At 49.5% G+C, this 14,552-nt stretch overlaps 1 protein-coding gene across 2 annotated transcripts in view; it reads left to right on the plus strand.

Annotated features, from left to right (window-relative positions):
- Window positions 1–14,552, plus strand: part of MYO5B (myosin VB) — a 334,661-nt gene that overhangs the window by 216,558 nt on the left and 103,551 nt on the right. For both annotated transcript variants that reach the window (XM_025429624.3, XM_049111936.1), the window contains exon 10: window positions 5,987–6,252. In XM_025429624.3, coding sequence (XP_025285409.1) covers window positions 5,987–6,252 — 266 coding nt within the window. The remainder of the gene's footprint in view (window positions 1–5,986; window positions 6,253–14,552) is intronic.

Raw genomic sequence — 14,552 nt, forward strand, 5'->3', positions numbered from 1 at the left:
ATTGACTCTGCTCTTAGAGTCTTATACAACTGAAATGTGTCCTCGTGCTCAGAGGACGCTCCTAGGTTATTTATTCTTAACAGTAATGGTTTCTGTTCCCTTGCTGATAATTTTTTAAAAGAATACATCCTTTTCAAATCAGCTGCCATCAAATTTCTATCGGTGAGGGCAGGGAGTTTAGTGGCTGTTAAATAAGTTCTTTTTCTCGTGGATTACTTTTCCAAGTACTCTGATGTCCATGGAATTCTACAAAGTGTTACCACTCCATGAGTACTTTCTGAGTCCCCAACTGAGGTCCATGCAGCAAGGAGATGAAGGCGTGTTGGACGCCATATTTGGTGACTGTCTTCAAGGGGCTTACAGGATAATCCGGTAGACAAAAGATGACCTCACTTGGCAAGATTATGACAGTACGATGCGGAATATGGAGACATCTGTGTGTGACAGCATTGCAGATTGTGAATTACCCTATAAATGCTCAGAGTGACTGTTATCTTCCTGGTGCCCGGTGTAGCACCAGTCATGTGCTAGATAGGAAACCTCTAGGTGGTTGGATGCAGGAGGTGTTGGAGACATGTAGGCCTATACATAGCAGCTGGGTGTGCTCCTGGATATTTGTGTCAGGCTAGGTCCAACCTTGGTATGCTCACCTTAAAAAGGTAAATCTTCAGTTGTTGATTAAATACCTTTCTTGTGCCCCTGAGTGGCTAAGTCCTGGGGAGGTACGATGTTCAATTCTTACTCCCGATGACTTAGAATTTAGAAACTAAGATTCTTTAAAAAAAAAAAAAAAAAAAAAAAAGAAAGAAAGAAAAAAAACAAACCAAGATTCTGGGAAAAGATAGAAGACAATCCTATAGACTACAAATGTGGGCCTATGTGTCCACCCCACTCACAACTGATGCCTTTTCAATTGACAAATGTTTGTTAATCTCCTGCTGTTTGCCTGGAGTTCAGGCTCATCAGAAGGTGAAACTGGTCCTGCCATTAGAGAGAGGAAGACCTGAATGGTAGTGGGCATCTGGCCACCCCCCTTGACCCATACATTTTCCCTGAAAGAGAAATGGTCTTGGGGGTGGTGGGGGGTCTGGGCCTGTCAAGGTTGCCGCCACCTTTGGCGTGGAACCTGCCACCTCAGGAGAGCTTTGGGGCTCATGTGCTTGGGCCCAGTGCAAAAGGGGGGAATGTTGGAGTCAAGCAGTGTCAGGTGGCCATGGATGATGCCGGGGTGTATTGGGTGGGCGGGCAATGAGGTTGGCAGCAACGGTGCTGTGAGAGAGCCTATGCTGTGCAAGCAGGCCCTGGACCCTGGCAGTGTGAGGACTCGGTGCCCCTCCAGTGGAGGCCGCATACTCCCTGACCCTGAGGCCTTTGGGCCAGTGACAAGTTGCCCTCATATCTTTCTCCTTGTGAGGAAGGCATAAAGGGTCTGTACCTAACCCCCAGCCATACCCCAGTAAATGCCCCTTGGTTCCTTAGGGCAGCCATAGGTGTCCTGGTGTAGGGACAAGTGACATTAGGAATATTTTCTTTGAGAAACTCCTGGTTTGGGTCTTTGAGGTACAGGAAAGGTGGCCCATATTCTTTGGTTTCCAACCCACCCCACACCCCGCCCCTCCCCCAGTCCCACCTCCCCCATCATGGATTCTTACCACATCTGTACCTGTTCTCTGAGGTGCTTAGCATGGTTGTAATTTTATGTTTCCTGTGGGGTGGTTGGCTGCATGTCTCTCCCCTGGTGAGACTCCACAGTCTCTGAAGGCAGCTGCTAGATGGTGCCCAGCATGTTAGGTGGGTGCCTGATGAGTCGATGCTTGATCAGTGCTGGCTTCCCCCACTCAACTCTGGGGCTGGGGCTGGTGTGCTCTCTTCCAACCCTGACACACGTTGGCACCACCGAGTGTTTCTGTAAGGACTACACAAAGGTGGGAATACCAAGGCACGTACTTGGGGAAGAGAGGACAGAGATCACAGGTGGTGGTTTGGGGAGAAGAGGGAGAAAGCCATATGGTTTTGGACACCAATTGGGCAGCGGGGACTCTCTCTCTGAGATAACAGGAAGTCAGATTGTTTTTTATGTTTTTTTTTTAAGATTTTTATTTATTTTAAAGATTTTATTTATTCATGAGAGAAACAGAGAGAGAGAGAGAGCGAGAGAGAGAGAGGTAAAGACACAGGCAGAGAGAGAAGCATGCTCCATGCAGGGAGTCCAACATGAGACTCGATCCCAGGACTCCAGGATCACACCTTGGGCCAAAGGTGGTACTAAACCGCTGAGCCACCCAGGGATCCCAAGTTTATTTTTTTTAAGATTTTATTTATTCATGAGAGACACACAGAGCAAGGCAGAGACCCAGGCAGAGGGAGAAGCAGGCTCCATGCAGGGAGCCCGATGTGGGACTCGATCCCGGGACTCCAGGATCACGCCTTGGGTTGAAGGCAGCACTAAACCGCTGGGCCACCAGGGCTGCCCTGTTTAAAATTTTATTTGAAAGAGAGCACCCAAGCAGGGAGGAAGGGCAGAGGGAGAAGGAAAAGCAGACTCACTGCTGAGCAGGGAGCCTGATGCGGGGCTCGACATCTAGGACCCCGAGGTCATGACCTGAGCCAAAGGCAGACACTTCACCTGGCTGAGCCCTCCAAGTGCCCCAGGAAGTTGGGCTTTTGACCACAGGAACTTGGTCTAGGCTGATCTCGCCTTGCTTTCTATTTAGAGACTGTGCAGAGAACTCCTTGTGTGTAAGAGCTGAGTCAGGACGGCCGGGGTTAGATCCTGGTTCTGCTGCTTACTGATAGTTAACCTTTCCAAGTCTGCTCCCTAACCTGTGGGGTGGGGGTGCTATGACCTACCTGAGCCCCGGGCTCATGTGATTGAGCCCTGGCCTGGTACCCTGGTTGGAGCCAGAGTGGACCTTCTGGGCAGCCCTGTTACTGCACAGGGTTAGAGAAACTAAGGCCCACAGAGACTGTGATGACCGTTCATGGCAGAGCCACCTCGGACGCCAGCCCTGTGGTTTTCCTGTGTCACTGCCAGCCTGGAGCAGGGTGTCATCCCCGGGCTGATGCCCCCGGCAGTGCCGTGCATGGGCTGGGTACACGGTGTGTGCGCAAGAAGTGCTCACTAAATGGTTACTAGTGAAAGTCTTTCTCCAGTGGATTTTGGTTTATTCCTCCAGTGCAGACAGTGGGCCTCCTGCTGGAAAGGCTGTCTGTCCATGCACGGTATGCCTTCTGCTCGGTAGTCTGGATTTTTAATTAAAGCATGAAAATGTGTTCCATGACTCTGCCAGTTACCTTGGAGAGGCAACAGTGTGCAATTACTTGGACACCAGAGGCCAATTTGTTTCTAGAATTTGGCAGTACAGGCCCACAAAACCTAATCTACCTACCATTCTGGCTATTCTTAATGGATTTAGCATCATTTAATTAAGCTTAAATGTAATTGTATGGTGTTAAATCAGTCTCAGCACCTTCTTCAATCAACAGTCGGGAGGAGGAAAGGGGGGTGGGGGCAAGCCGCAGCCCTCGCAGCAGGTGGGATCCTGTCCTGAGGTGATCACCAATTCCAGGACTTGGGGTCCTGTCTCCACCATGTTCACCTGGGAGGTGCCAGGGAGCAGAGGGTACTGGGAGCAGGCCTTGAGCGGTCATGTTTGTGGCCAGCAGGCCCCCTACGTGTCAGGAATCCAGCTGCAACTAAGAATTTCTTAGAAGTGGGTCAGACTAAGAGGTTGGACTCTTGTCATCTCTGCAGCTGTTGCCTGCTGAGCAGTCCCCAGATGTCTAACGGTACTACACGTGACTTCTCTTTGGGGGAAGAGCAGGCAGGTGCTGGCTGCTGCCCAGAGACCGAAATGCCATGGGTCTGAGGAAGTGGCTATGGTGGCCCCACCTGCTGAGCCCAAGTTGAATGTCTTCCCCCAGCTAAATTAGGAGCTCTGGGCCTCTGTCAGAGCTGCCTCGCTCTTTCTCATTTTCTTCCTCTGAAAAATAAGTGGGGTTGGGTTAGAATGATGATTCCCACAAATTTTCCTGGGAACCACAGCCCTAGGCAATTTCTTAAGAAGGTAAGGGTTCTTTGGTCAGTGAAGTTCAGGAAATGCTGCATACAATATGCCTCTTGGTGCTTTCAGGGCCCGTGAACAAACCAGCTCAGTCAGGTCTAACCTGGGTCGTCAAGTGCCCCTTTTGTTAGGTAAGGCCAATTAACGTGCTTCCTAACTATGGCTCCACAGACCACACTGTGGAAGAACCCTGGCCTTGCTGGGAGGTTCTTTCCTACTCTGACATTCTGTTATGTTGTAATTATATTTGTTTCGGGTAGATGGATTTTAAATATCTATAAAAAAGCCTGGGGAGTGGCGTTAAAGGGGAAATGGTAGTTATGTGCGTTAATTTTCCTAGAACGTTTATGCTCTCATTTAAACCCTACAAGACGGCCTCATCAGAAAATGAGTCCCACAAGCAATTTAGGGCCAGGCATTTAAGGCACATCATGTTCTAAATAGTCCCCTGTTGCCTGAGAGTTAATAAGCAGTGTGACAGGCTGGTGGTGGGGTTCCCTGCTTTCGAGGGGGGGGTAGGTGAGGGAGTGAAGGACGGAGTTTTGGTGGGGTGCCCTGAACAACTAACAAGGAGTATCTGGCTTACATGTGTGGGTTAAATGGAGACAAGACTTGTGGGTGATGTGCTTACCAGGGACCCAAGAAGCAGATGGCAGGAGCTGAGGGTGGAGCTCAGATCCACTGAGCAGAAGGTGCCCAGGGACCTCCCTGGGACAGTGCTGCTTACCTCCCAGAGAAGGGGCTTCGCTGGAAGGATTCCTAGCTGTCCCTCCAGCTCTGGAGGGTGGGTGGTGGTGCCAGCTAGAATGTTCCAAGTGGCTTTTCTCAAGTCCAGGTCTGTTCTGTATCCTTGCTGTTGGTCCTAGCTTTTCATATCGATTGGCTGCTTTCCCCAAGCAGCAGGGGCTTCAAGAATGTGACACTAACTATATGCTCCTTAATGTCACCGAGGCCGAGGAGCAAGAAAGTCAAAGCTTCCAACACTGCGGCATCAGCATGGGAAGGATGTTTGCTTGGCTCGGTTCTGAGCTCATTTCACAGCCTACAGCTGGGGGCTCCTGGGTGGCTCAGTTGGTTGGGCATCTGCCCTTGGCTCAGGTCATGATCCTGGGATTCATGTCTTGGGATCGAGCCCTGTGTGGAGAGCCTGCTTCTCTCTCTCTCTGCCCTCCCAGCTGCTGGCACTCTTGCACTCTTGCTCTTGTTGAAATCTTTTTTTAAAAAAACCAAACATACAGGGGATCCCTGGGTGGCGCAGCAGTTTAGCGCCTGCCTTTGGCCCAGGGCGCGATCCTGGAGACCCGGGATCAAGTCCCACGTCGGGCTCCCGGTGCATTGAGCCTGCTTCTCCCTCTGCCTGTGTCTCTGCCTCTCTCTCTCTGTGTGTGTGACTATCTTAAATAAATAAAAATTTTAAAAAAAGCAAACAAACATACAGCTGTTAGACTGATTGCTGGTCAAGGGTAACGCTCGTGTGGAAGGACTTCCTGGGCTGTGGGCTAAGCCCTGCATGTGGGACCCTGCAGGTGGGAACTGTACACGGATTGATTCTGCATGTGTGATTTGTACGATTATTGCTGCCTTCTGGCCCCTTACTCTTCATGGATTTATCCATCTCTAAGTTGTCCATTCTCACCCTGCTCCCTTCACTCAGGGAAACCTCTCCAGCCTGTGCCTTAGCCACCAGCTGGCAGTGGAGGCGGCATAGGAAAAGTTGGGAAGCATTTGTTTTTTAAAGCCCCGATAATGTGGTATGATAAGTTTACCCCTCCATGTGGTGCGTGAGTGTGAGAACCTTCCAGAGCTGCCCTGGGGATGTTGCGATTCCGGGGTGCTGGGTGGGCTCCTGCCCCTAGGGGAGGGTACGGTGGTGGGCTTGCCCTCTGCTCCCTGCCTCAGACCATCTCCCGTGTCTCTTCCAGCCCCAGGATGAACACTTGAACAGCTTCTGCCGCCTGCTGGGGGTGGAGCACAGTCAGATGGAGCACTGGCTCTGCCATCGCAAGCTGGTCACCACCTCAGAGACCTATGTCAAGACTATGTCCCTGCAGCAGGTGGTCAATGCACGCAACGCCCTGGCCAAGCACATCTATGCCCAGCTGTTCAGCTGGATTGTAGAGCACATCAACAAGGCCCTGTACACCCCTCTCAAGCAACACTCCTTCATCGGTGTCCTGGACATATACGGGTAGGCCTGCGCTCAGCCTCCTTTCATGCCACCTGATAGTTGTGTCTCCCTGCTAGCATTTCAGAGCTGGCAGGTGCCTTGGCGAGCTTCCCAAGCTCCCCTCCTCTCAACCAGAGTGTGAACTGTGGGACCGTTATATGGTTGTCACAGGGATTGGGGTCTCTACGGGAATCTAGTGGCCTGAGGTAAGGGACACAAGGTGTCATACAATATGGAAGTTCCAGAGGAGAATGGCTCCCATCAGAACCCCAGTAGCTCCTCCATTGAGGAGCCCTCTATGCACCCTTCTTTCCACCTGGGAAGCAAGCCTGGAGAAGGAAGGGTCTTGCCTAGCATTGGCCCGGAGCTGCTCTGAACTCAATTTCAGGCTTTGTGTCTCAGCTGTTTTGTTCAAATCTACCATTTGACTCCACTCACCATATTACCCATCAAGATGGTTATTGTAATACCATGATTTTGTCCAGTGCTGTAAGACATGTGTGGCCATGTTTGAGGCTTCTCTTCTTTTCAGAATAATAGCCTAATGGCAAGAACTGTTATTTATAACAGCATATTTTACGGAGAGAGGCAGCATGGCACAACAGTAAGTCGACCTGACTAGGTGTCAAGAGACAGGGGTTCTAACTCACTGCTGTCACCAGCTCGGTGGATGACTCTCCACAGATCGTAGTCGCTTTCTGGTCTTTTGTTTCTGTAGCCTAAAATGAAGTGTTGAGCCACCGTCTCTCTGAGGTTCTTTCTAGATCCTTCTAGAGTTTTTTTGAAATAGGTCTCCTGGTTTGCAACCTCCCTTACAATCCTTTACGATCAATGTCTTGCCCTCTTTAAGCTAATAATAGATTGAATCATCCTGGGCCTTTATATCATAGAAGTCATGGCTTCTGTCTTAAAATAGAAACTCAGAGCCATGGAAGTGCAGAGTCATAAGAATAGGGTGCTCTAGTGGAAACTACTGCTAGTGGGATGGTGAGCTGGGACCTACCTTATGCTGAGACTCTAGTGGAGAGGATCTCCTAGAAGGCGCCACCTCCCTGTGCAAAGATAAGGCATCCTAGTTACGTCTCTGCTCTCACTCACTCTTGGGTTTCAGATCAAACCCATGGTGCATGGTGTGGAGGACACAGAAGAAGGAAACTTGATTTCTGGCATTGCAAAGGCCTCCTGCTGAAGAATTAAGTCACACACGCGAGCTCTGTAATACAAAAGGCAACAGAAGAAATTATAGCAGAGTCTGTTTGAGGACTTGGGCACTTAGTGTCAGATGAGTCTCGAGGCCAGAGAGGGCAAGCTTGTTGGCACCGTCAGGGAAAGCTTGCTGTGGAAGGTAGGGTTCGAACTGGAGCTTTCAAAGGGAAGGAGTAAAAAAGGGGAGGTGGAGGAGGCACCTTTGGGAACCAGGAGTATTGTCGAGACAGTAGGAGAAAGCGAGTGTGAAGGAGGAACCTCCTAGCAGGTGAGCACACAGTGGAGCATCACCCAAGGGCCAGAAGTGGGAGGCTGCATCTTCTCCGGGAAGCTTCAGGGCTGTACCGGGGTAACCGTGCTCAGGCCAGTTGATGGCCTCCTTTGTGCTGAGCCCCCTGGTGGTTCTGCAGGGAGCGGAAAACAGCATGTGTACCCTGGGACATGCTCCTGGTGGGCCGTAATTCTGTTGTTCTGTTGCAAGTATTTTCAGGGTTTTGGGTTCCCCTCAAAACTGACCTGTAGTGTTCCCTTCTGCAGTAAGACCCAGAGAAACTCAAGCTGCAGCCTTTGACCCGATTCCCTTAATGTACCCGGGCAAGAAGCTAATTGAGTTTCTGATCAGGGAAACCTAACAGGTAGGCTCACTGCTGTGAGTAGCACGGAAGGTTCCATGACTTCCGAGCTGCTAATTGGTCCTCACCTCTGCCGATCACCAACACCTCCCTTCCCCACTCAGGGCACCGTGGCTTCTTGGGGTGCCTCTTCCTGGGCATCCGCGCTGAAAGGCTCTGCTCATGGGTGGGGGGATCGTGCTGTGGGGTCTGGAGATGTCATGCAAGCTGGCATTTTGTGTTTATATTTGCCATTTGCTTTTCCTGGTTGAGTCTGTTCCCTCTCAGGTCCTGTTGCTGCCCAGAGGGAAGAGAGGGATCTCAGTGAGGGCTGGCCTGTGGTTTGGGTAGACTTGGCTGTGGTGAGGTAGGGATCCTGAGAGCCCTGCCCTGTGTGTGGCCTCTCCTCGTGGAGCGGCCCTGGCTTCCTCTGAGGCCAGCCGACAGCTCTCTAGTGAGGGCAGTGTCCCACTGTGGGGCCACGGATGAGCAGACTTGAGGAGTCTCCCACCATCTGTGCTTCCTTCATACACACAATGTGGTCTCCTCTTTTTTTAAATCCTTGTTCTTTCTTAGGATCTAATTTCCCTTTTCAGACTTTACCACAAAGTGGTCCTATTTGCAGAGCACTGCATAGTTCTCTGGCAGAGGTCGAATGGCACATTCTCCATGTGCTCAATGCAGTGACTCATTCAGGCCTTATAGGCAGAAGTCAGGATGGACAGTGAGATATGGGGTAGGTTCTGGGTTAACAGGTGGGCTTGGGCCATCTGCTGCCAAGAAAGCACTTAGAGACTTGCCCTGATTGTGCATGAGCATGCTCCTCAACAGTTGGAGTCGAGAAATTGCTGTATACATTTGCACTGGCCTAGGCTCTGTTTTCTGGCCAGTGGGTAAGTAATGAGCTCTTAGGAGGTTAAGACCAAAATCCTCACCACGGAAAGCAAGTCACTTGGACCTAGAGGTACCGTTTCTGATCTGTTGGGTCAGTGACGACATTTCTTCATCTGGAAGAAAATGACAATGTTTGGTGGAAGTCTGTGCTGACCTTGCGTTGAGCTATTTGTTGTCCTGCCCCTTTTGTGATCCTGGTATCTTTGTCTCCTTTCTTTTGGACTTGAGGCACCTTCCAGAAAACCACCAGATCTTTTTCTTATTGTGGCTGTCGCTCCTTTATCTGGGACAGACGTCACACTTGATATTCTTCCACTTGTCTTATCCAACCCCCCCGCAACCCCCGTTCCCAACTGATTCCTACGTTGACGCTATGTAACTCTGGGAAGGGATTCGAGGGAGTGGTTCATCCTCCATGGTGTCAGAAAACTCCAGCACTATTTTTTTTTATTATTTTTATTTTTTTTTATTTTTCTACCCAAAATCCCTGACCACCAAACACTGGAGGGAGACCATCTCTCCATGGTCTCCCTGTTTCTCAGCCCTCGGACGGGGATATTTGGTACATCAGATGATGCCCTTGGGATGACCCTGAAGTTTTTGATTGTTGTATTTCTTGTCATCTGTGAGCAAAAAGGGTGGCATGTGGAAGCGAGAAAGAATGGGAAGGATGGTGGGGATGTGCTTCTGAATACATTAAACCCCATTCATTAAGAAGAAAGGAATAAGGAATTACCTCCCTCTTTTAAAAAAAAAATTTTTTTTTTTTCTGAGTTTATTCATGAGAGACACGGAGAGAGAGAGGTAGAGACACAGGCAGAGGGAGAAGCAGGCTCCATGCAGGGAGCCGGATGTGGGACTTAATCCTGGGTCTCCAGGATCTTGCCCTGAGCTGAAGGCAGACGCTCAACCACTGAGCCACCCGGCAGGGGGGGGGGGGTCCCACCTCGCTCTTAATCAGGTTGCAAATGCTCTGAGCCAGCAAATGAGGGTGGAATTGCCAGCCTGTCCCTGACAATCAGACAATAATTAGTAATTGGTGGGTTAACTGTCCCAAGATGAACTCCAGCCCCTATTCAGGGAGTTTGTCTCACCAGTCAAGCCAGCTCCTTCTAGAAACAACTGAAAAGAGTTCTGCAGGGTGGGTGAGCCACCCCAGAATTTTCTGTGATTGTTTGAAATGTTGCTGCAGAATCAGCAGCCAGGGCGGATACTCACTTCCTTGTACGTAAGCAAACAGCGCGTGGACCAGCAGTCTGCGTCCGTGTCTCCCCTTAGGATGATGTTCTGACGGGCAGTCGGCGGTCGAGAATGCTGCGAACCCCTAAATAACACGTGACATGGGGCATGGCTGCTTCCACTGCAACTACAGTGAGCCCTGCTGAGAGGCCAGTGCCCCAGGCTGTCCTGTGTCCCGACACCGTGTCCTGGCAGGAGGATGGATCCCCTACAACGTGCTCCCCAACCTCAGACCCCCGAAAAGTGCAAAGCGAGCCACACCCGTCGAGTAACTTGGCCAGCCTGGGACCAGCTCTCCTCCTCGACCAAGGATCTATGATGCTGCCTGCGGGCGTTTCTCACCGGGCAGGGATGGAAGTTAATAGGACAGAGGCCGGCTCCTCGAGGCCGGGTTTCCTTTTCATGTTATATTAACCAACATTTGCCTGCCAGGCTTGATGAATGGTAATCATCATCCTTCATTCCTCTGGCTCCTCGAGGCAAGAGATAGATGGCTTCAATTTGGGGAAAAGGTGTTCATTTGTCTGTGACTTGAGCCTTGGACCTGCCACGGTGGCAGGGGCTTTGGCTGTGGCCAGTTGGCTCATGGGACACAGGGCGCATGATGGGGTGCAGGTTGGCGCCTGATGTGGAGAAGCAGGGGGGAGGGAGGCACGGGCAGGCCCCAGGAGGCAGGGAGCGAGGTTTGCTGGGATTCTCTGTCCTCAGCCCTCACGTTATTTCCTGTGTCTTGTAGTGGTTCCTGGCCTTAAACTGCATCCAACTCTAGTCAGGGCTTTTTAACGATAGGTTTCCTTTTTCATAATCTTTTTTTAAACTGTAGCTAGACAAGCTCCTAACACAGAACTTAGCACCCCAGCAGTAGGAAGTATACCGTGGTGACCGTGGTGTTGTGTGGCAGGACCCAGAACTCATCGTGTTGGAGAACTGAGACTCTCTACCTGCAGAGCACCCCCACTCCCCTCCCACCGGCCCCTGGCAGCCACCATCCTCCACCGTGGAAGTGCCTGGATACCTACATGGTGAAATCCTATCACATTTGTCTTTCTGTGACCGGCTTGTGTCACTTAGCACCACATCCTCAAGGCTCATCCACGCTGTATCCTGTGACTGAATTTCTTTCCATTTTGAATGCTGAGTAATGCTCCAACGTCTTACCCACTCCTCTGCTCACGGGTGTTTGTGTTTCTTTGACCTCTGGGCTGCGATGAACAATGCAACAATCAACAAGACTGTGCAAATACTTCTTCTTTTAATCCTTTTCAACATACACCCCGAAATGGGATTGTGGGATTCTTCTTAAGTTTTTGAGGAACCTGCAGACTGGTGTCCATAGTGACTGCACCGTTTCGCATTCCTAGCAACAGGGCACGGGGGTGCACATCCTTGACAACACCTCTTGTGGGGATTTTGTTTTTTTCTGGTCGTAGCTATCCTAATAGGAATGAGGTAATCTCTCATTGTGGTTTGGATTTGTGTTCCTCTAATGATCAGGGTTGATCATTTTTCACATGCTTCTTGACCATGCATCCTCTTTAGAGAAATGTTGAAGTCCTTGACACATTTTTTGGACTTATTTGCTTTTTGTTGAATTTTAAGAGTTCTTTGTATATTAACTCCTGAACAGAATATTAACTCCTTAACAGAAACAGGATTTGCAGCTATTTCCTACTATTACATAGGTTGCCTTTAATGATACGTTTTAAGTAAACTTCTCAGGCCCACTATTTGCCTTCATTTTAGTGGAAATTATTTGGTTTTCTTGGTCTCACACTCCAAAATAGATTTATTTTTACAGCTCCAATTTAGTTATTCAGAGAAGACTACCCAGCTCTCCTCTTTGACCAGTATGAAAAGGTTTTTGTGGTGAACGGAGAGGAGGGAAGTCAGTGACATTTACCTTCCAGCCTGTGAACAGTGTGCCTGTGAACTTGGGTAGCCCGGATGATCCCTGCTCATGTCTTCTTCAGGGCAAACATGCATGGCTGGCCTCTGTATTCTCAGATCCAGCAGATCTCTGAACCTATTGGGTTCGCCCTGGGATTTCTGAGCGATTCTGGGAGAGCCAGGGAACTCACTCCTGGGAAAGCCGTGGAACTCAGATTGCCCTGAAGTCCATCTCAACCTTCCAGAATTTTTCTGACATAGCTCCTGGGAGAGTGGTGGGAGCCAGATACCCACATATACTCTTAAAGTTCAGATAAAGTCCCAGTTCTTTCTGTCCATCACACCTGTGAGCTCACCTGCTGTTAAAGTCCTATAACACATCAAATCTCTGTTCCGTGGGAGGTTTTGTGTACCGGGTTTCCGTGATCCTCCTGATAGCTCTTTGGCAGCCCTTGCAGTTCTTGAAACAGATGCCTGATGGGCTGGGGGAGGATTTCTGGATGGTGGGTATTTTTCTGTCTCATGCCAGGGTTCCCAGGACAAAGAGGAGCCAGGAACTGGAGCACACCATTAAGGAAATGGACTTAGGCCCTCTGGAAGAGGACTGTGCTCTCTCTGAAGGCCAGGTCCTGCATGAGGGCATCCAGGCCCAGAGAAGCACAGGAGCAGGGTTCAAGTCCTGCCATTCTAGGGTGCCTCCAGCATCCCAGGATTATTTAGTAAGGAGATTGGAAGGGTTTGCCTCGTGAACAGACCACACAAGATGCCCTCGTGAGGTTTCGTGGACTTCAGGAGGAAAAGGGACTTTGACGAGACTTGTCTGACTTTAACCATCATTCGCTGGGAGCCTACCCTCTCTATCCAACCTGCCACCCATATCTTGTCATTTGACCTTTGGTGGAAAGGTAGAGTGTAGTCTTGGTAAAAGAGGCGAGACTGAGCTAAGAAGTTGGGTTCCTCTGAGCCATGCTCCAGGGGAAGATCTGTTTCCCCGCCTTCAAAGCCTTGCTTGGCCTCTGCTCTGGTGAGACTGGTGAGAGGTTTGTGGAGGTTAATAATTAACTCAGAGGCCTGGTTGACCTCTTTTCATTGCAGTTTCACTTTCTAACAGACACTACCTTATTTTTTAGAGACACTTGTGCTCCTTAACATACCCTGAGATTGGAGTGGAAGGATAAAGAAGGAAATTCTGTGCTTTTCTACGTTTGGGGGGATAGGAGGAAAGTGAATATACCACGAATACAGGTCTTGGGTCTCAGCATCAAGTTTTACTCTGTGTTTTGACCTTCCTCCCACCCAAGGATTTTGGTCTAAACATTCTCAGCGTTGATTTGACAAGAAAAACCCAATTCCCTCCAGTACATAAATTTCTTTGTGACAGTTTAAAATTGTGAACTATAAATTGATCCATTGTGTTTGTTTTAAAATATCATCTCTGTTGATGGGGAGAATTACTAGAGATAGGGCCACTTCTCTATAATAGAATTCTATCTCCCTGGCTGTGCCTTTTGAGGTCTGTTATCTTCTCTATGTTTTCCAGGCCACCCAAACCCCTCCTTCATCCCTGGCCCTTCAGTGGGCATTGTAGTAATTACACTAGATGGCAGAGGAATTGTCACCAGATCATATCTTAGAAATAGGGATATTATGAGCTAATTTTAGGCCATCTCAAATTAATGAGAATGTTCTTGGTGGAGTGCTACCAACATAAACCTTTAAAAAATGACAAGCGAGAGAGATACTTAAATCCTCTATCTGGGAAGCTCAGCCCAGCCTTGAAAGTATACCCACTCGCTATTAAGTTTCTTCTGGGGGTTTGCTGGTGTCAGCATCGTATTTTGGGGTAAGGTGGAGATGGGGGAGGAAATGAGTATCTAAAGGACATAACTCCATGTATAGGACCATCACCGGGACTGGGGACCCAATGTAGGATGATAACTGGCAGGCACTATTCCCCCCTCCTGCATGGCCTAGAGTGCAGCTCCTGCCTGGACTTTGCATCTTTTATCTTTTTTTATTAACTTACAATTTTTTCTCCTATGTGGGCATGACCAAAGGCTGTTTTTTAGTATGGTGTCTCCAGTCGACTCCTTTGATCTCAAAATGACTCTCCACATCCCCAGGTCGTCTACCTTGATGGGGGTGGGGGGTGGGGGAAGGTGGGCATGAGAGGTAGGGGAGGCCTGATGTCTTCTGGGCACTGACATAGTCCTTTTGGTTGTCTGATGCATTTGTTCTGTATTGAGGGCTACCTGTCCAACACCATCAGCCTGCAGCTCCAACATCTTTACTTGGGACTGGTAATTAGGGAGGACCTATTGGGGAAGATGAGCATAATTTTATCTAAGATTGAGAAAATTTAGTTGTCTGTACTGAAGAATGACAGGATAAAAATTTAGGGTTAGGGGGAGATTGAAGCCTATGCACCCCCCAGCCCCGGGTCCTTTGTTGATATTCCTGCTGCTGTATGGGGAAGTAGCCTTG

The sequence above is a fragment of the Canis lupus genome, chromosome 7 (assembly GCF_003254725.2).
Source record: "Canis lupus dingo isolate Sandy chromosome 7, ASM325472v2, whole genome shotgun sequence".
Classification (NCBI taxonomy): Eukaryota; Metazoa; Chordata; class Mammalia; order Carnivora; family Canidae; genus Canis; species Canis lupus.